Source organism: Galleria mellonella, unplaced genomic scaffold, assembly GCF_026898425.1.
Source record: "Galleria mellonella isolate WM207_F2 unplaced genomic scaffold, CSIRO_AGI_GalMel_v1 utg28, whole genome shotgun sequence".
Taxonomy (NCBI): domain Eukaryota; kingdom Metazoa; phylum Arthropoda; class Insecta; order Lepidoptera; family Pyralidae; genus Galleria; species Galleria mellonella.
The window spans coordinates 1,806,836-1,812,355 of record NW_026442064.1 but is presented as its reverse complement, the minus strand read 5'-3'; the positions used below and the strand labels follow the sequence as shown (position 1 = coordinate 1,812,355).

The 5,520-nt window shown below is 35.5% G+C and overlaps 1 protein-coding gene across 1 annotated transcript; it reads right to left on the bottom strand.

Annotated features, from left to right (window-relative positions):
• Positions 1 to 245: 245 nt before the first annotated feature.
• On the bottom strand, positions 246 to 2,910 carry LOC113521311 (uncharacterized). The gene is made up of 2 exons (XM_026906819.3): positions 2,745 to 2,910; positions 246 to 2,152 (listed from the first exon to the last, which is right to left on the bottom strand). The coding sequence occupies exons 1-2, from the start codon at positions 2,763 to 2,765 to the stop codon at positions 1,271 to 1,273; spliced, it is 903 nt and encodes a 300-aa protein (XP_026762620.1). The 5' UTR covers positions 2,766 to 2,910; the 3' UTR covers positions 246 to 1,270.
• Between the last annotated feature and the right edge of the window lie 2,610 nt (positions 2,911 to 5,520).

Sequence of the window (5,520 nt, the reverse complement as noted above, 5' to 3'; positions counted from 1 at the left end):
TTGTCGGTTCTTCGAGCTATGTGACCAGCTCATTGCCACTTCAGCTTGCTTCTCCTTCTCAATATTGCTTGTATATCAAATTTTAAGAGCCCATGAGCATCGAGGCCAGGGGTTAACAAACAAACATACTCACTTTTATATTTATAACATTAGTAAAGATTTAAAATTAGATTTTTTTTTTATATTTTAATTTTTTTTACACAAAACTCTCCAAGTCAAGGATCGCTCCCAAATAAAATGTCTCATATTTCTCAACTTATATATTGCTAAAACTTATAAAAAGTCACATAGTAACACATAAAAACAAACTTGTACTATATAATTACCGGGCGGCGCAATATGCGCACGCGCCGGTACAGACTCACGACGGACAAACAAAACAACGCAAATAAAAACAATTCGAACTCTTTGAACGGTGTAAAATTAAAAAAAAAAAAAACAAAAAATTCTATTGCTCACATTTTGCGTGTCCATTCCGCTCCTCTACTAATAAAAAATACTGAAAACATTGTTTTTTTTTATACTTTTTAAATAATACGTTTTCACGGTAAACATGTCTGATCATAGAATTTTCATTAGTAGAAGAATCACCTTTTTTTTTAAAAAAAAAAAGAATAACTAAAACAATCTTTAAACAAAATGCTTACATTCATTTTTGTAAACAGAATGTAAGCATTTAAATAGCTTAGCTTTAATATATAGCCTCACGATATCTTTGAAATATGTAATATAGAAATAGCCTGTAATAAATCTCGACGTTACAATACATTATTTCAAAGTTTTTATCTATTTTTTAATTAATACCCTAAGTCTAATAGTCGTAAAATACGACCGTGGACACTATCAGACCGTTGTCTTGACGAGCAAAACAATGGAATGGATATCTTAGAACTCAAACCGTTTAGGAAGTGAACATATCGGACAAAGAGATGGTGGTAGTTACAATTTTAATGAGGTACACATTTTTGAAATACACTTTTGTCTATGCTCACTTCCTAAGGCGCACGCAAAGCCAAATGATAATCGCGTATGCTTCCGAGGAGTGAAAAGTTTGAGAAAAATTTTGAATTCGCTTAATGCCAATAACACATTCGCCTTCGCGTACGCCTCTCGTAACAACACAGATACTGTACTTACCGATTGGAAAGCATCTCGAGTATATTATAATATATTTACAAACACATCTTGGTATGGTTGGTAACAATTAGTTAACAAAATGACTATGTAGTTATATGTCTATATGTACAAAGTGTCATGGTTGGTACCTTCTCTAGTCCCATCCGTGGTGCTCGTGGTGTATCGGTACCCAAACCTTTTGCCATACTGGCTTCCACACCTTCTTCCACGCTGGCACCTCGATGGTCTTCCACACTGGCACTTGGATCTGTTTCCATTTCTCTACCCAGATTTTCTTTTGTACCGGCACCCAGATCTCTTTCTTTACGGTCTTCCAGATTTGTACTTTCTCCTCTACCCACTCCTTCTTTTTCTCTGTCACCCACGCCTGCTTCTTCTCGGTCCTCCAGATTTGCTTCCATTCTTCTTTCCATTCCAGTTTCTTTTCAGTTACCCACTCCTGTTTGTGCTCGGTACGCCACACCTTCTTCCATACTGGTTTCCAGATCATCTTCTTCCTCCAGAGGTCGTGGCTGGTGTACTCCCATCCGTGGTCGTCCTTTCCTAAATATTTCTCGCCGGGCACGCCCTCCTTAACCCAAGCGGGTATGAAGTTCTGTTTCCATTCTGGAACCTGTATGGTTTTCGTTACCGGTACCTGAATCTCTTTCCAAACTGGTTTCCAGATCTTTTTCCAGTCTGGCACTTGTACTTCCTTCCACACTGGAACTTGTACTTCCTTCCAGATAGGCTTCTGCACTACTTTCCAGGCAGGCACTTGCTCCTCCTTCCATTGTGGGATTTGCTCTGTTTTCCAAGCGGGCACCTTTTCTTTCTTCCATTCAGTTTTCCAAATCAGCTTCTTGTCCGTTTTCCATATTTGTTTCCACTCCTCTTTCCAGACGAGTTTTTTCTTCCAAACTCCTTCTGGTGGTGAGTGCCATCCTCCGGGGGACCTCTTCTCCCTGGAGAGAGGTGTGTCCACATCCTTGATGGGTACAGCAAGTGATGCTGCCACTGCCAGCACCACCCACAGCTGTAACACACATAAAAAATAAAAATAATGAGCAATTAAAAAATGGAATTAAACTTTCTATTTCATACTCGCGAAATAATTCGAGGAAAGTTATTGTTTAAAATTTGAATTGCAAAATATAAAAATTTTGCGTTTTATTTACTTTATAATTATCTAAAAATAATTGTTGTATACGCATTTGATTTGCATTGAAATGAACTTTCACATTGTTATTCAGTAGTTTTAAATTTTTAAGTCTCTATACGTTACGATGTATTTGGGGTTTATATTAGAATGTATATTTGAATAATTGATTGACGGTGCACGGGTAATGCGACATATAAAAATTAGTGATACTATACAAAACGGGATCGCGAAGTTTTTTCTACGACTCTATAAAATTACCCACTATTACATATAATTCATTGAAATCGATCGCCCGCGTAAATATATGTCGCACTATACCCGCAACGCACTGTCACTATGTATCACTGTATTGTAAAAACCACAAGTAATGGCCACTTTTTTTCATTCACTTTTATTTATTTATTTATTTTTTTCTTTTTACTTTTTTTTTTAATTTACAATTCACATTACAATCCATGCGACCCACCGTGAAGGTCAGCGTTCTCATTTTGGTTTCAAGTCCGCCGCCGCGACTGACTCAGATGTGTGAGCGCAGGCTTTTTATCATTGCGCCCCTCTACGGCCGGGCTGGGCAGACGTGACGCGTTTTCCCAACATATCGTCGTGACCGGAGATGAGATGGTTTTTCTGAACTATTCCATCAATTGTGGCCGCCTAGTTGAAACATTGCCTGGATACCATCACGCACATTCTATTATGCAATATTGTTTATCGATACACTGTATTTGTGGAAATATATATATATATATATATATATATATATATATGTCTGTATGTATGTATATATATATATATATATATATATATATATATATATATATATAATACTAGTTTATGTCCTCGACTTCTTTTGTCAGAGTGGGTAAGAGATTATTAGAAATAAGAAAAAAATATACCCTACCAGGTCTACATCCATGCGGTTCCACTACATCCTTGCGGTTAACCACTGTGGTTAAAATTTGACGAATTCATCACGATGGACCGACTGACCTGCTTCATTCTGATTTTACCAGAGGGAGACTTTGTACAAAAGTCGATTGCTTAGGTACCTCTGTCTCATTCGTGTTTCTACCGTGAAGCAGTTGTGTTTGCATGGCTGTGTTTCGATTTAAAGGGTGGAATATGACGTGAATTTACTGGGTACAGAGGAATAACACCTGAGTCCTCAGGAATGGCAACGCATGGGGGGTATCATAGGCGAAACAGTATACTCTGTTATGTCCATGTTATTGCTCATGTCTATAGGCGACGGTTACCACTTTCCATCAGGTGGGCCGTCAGCTTGTTTGCCATTCTAAGTTGTATAAAAAAAATTCTCATCTATTATTGCTCACTGGTGTCCCACTAGCGTATACCAAGTGTATAGCGTATACTGGGCTATTGAGCCCAGGCGGGGTTACCATTTAATTTTCATCTATTAAAAAGATCTCCTTTTAATAGAATAGAATAGAATAGAAATCATTTATTCAAATAAACTTACATTGAAGCACTTTTGAAAAGTCATTACATTTTTTTTTAATCTACTTTTTTAATCTTATATATATTCTTTATTGCACTTGTAAATTACATGTAATATAGCATTTATAAATATTGTGAGCAAGGGTGGACTTATCTCTGACAAAGATCTCTTCCAGTCAACCCGATATAGTTAGAAAGCATGTCGTTAGCGGGCAACTGAAGTGTTTTTACAGAATTAAGGCGACAAGACCAACACTGCACTTCATTTCATTGGTGCAAAAACCACGCATATAAAAAAAAAAAGAAAAAAGGGGTAAACTTTTTCATACAATTTTGCGTGATAAATAGTTATGAGTGATTCCTTTATAACTTCTATATTTTTTTTTTATAATTTTATATTAATCTATTCTCAATTTAACCACAAACTTAATTCAATATAACATTAAAAAATTTAAAAATATATATATTTAAAGATAAAAAATTTCTTTAAGAAGACTTCTATATTTATTTTGTCTTACAAATTTTGCACCTTTTCAATACGCAAAACTAATTTTATTAATTAAATAATACGTCAAGATACATTATGTGCGTAAGTATATAGATCAATAATAAAAAAAAAACGAGTCAGCTAATTGAAAAATTAGTTGATAAAAACATAACCCGTTTTTGAGGTTCGATGCTCTATCTATACAATCTTAAGGCTGTACATAACTATTTACGTTACAGAGAGTGTTCCATTTTTAAAATGAAATATTTTGTTGTATTTTTTTTTAACGGGTGAAAATGATATGGTGACCCCGCCTGCGCTAACGGGATACGCTGGCGGAGCACCAGTGAAGGGTGATAGATGAGAATGAAAACAGGCCAGTTAGCCCATCATGATGAATTCATCGGGAATTAACCATGATAGTATCCAGGGGGAACCGCGAGAAGGTCGACCTGGTTGGGTATATTGCTAGCTATGGGATTCTCAGTCTCCATTACTAACAATCCCTTTCCCCATTTTTTTTTGTATTAGGTACCTAAGAAGTTTTCTATTTAAAATTTATTTCTGTTTAAGATGTCACTAATGATTTCTGCCTCTATATAACAGAAATGCAGTACGTGTTGTCGGTTGCAACTGATAAATGCGCCCATTATGGCATTAGTCGTGTACCATCAATCAACTGATGATCCGTGCCAACGCTGCCATAATTTGTAATTCCATGTACGAACATGTTACATAATATAACACAATATTACCGGATTTCTAATTTCGTGATGGAATTTTTTTTTAATGTTTCTCTTTATGTGAACGGGTGTTAAAAATCTGCTATATTTTAAATTTTAAATGAATAATTTTAAATTATACATTTAATATTTTAAATGTAGCAGATTATATTAATAAATTGGCTAATAAAATAGAGTAAAATAACATAATGGCTATTTTACGTTATTTTAAAATAAATAAACGCCATGTGGTCCTAACATAGAATAGGCCACCCCTTCCTTTCCCGTGGGTGTCATAACAGGCGACTGAGGGAGAGTGAGGGATGGGCAGTGTCCCTCTTCGAACATCTCCAAAGCCTAATTGCGGTTGCCAATTCATCTGCCAAGCGTGGCAACTACTAGCAATATCCCCAATGGGGAAACTTATGTTTAGCAGTGAACAGTTAAAGGCTGATATGATGATGATGAACATAATGGCTGATTTATTTATTTTTTAATTTATTTAATGTGTGCGTGTAATTATTTTTGTGTTGAAAAAAGTTAAAATTTAAAGTTTTGTTTCAGCTTTTTCAACT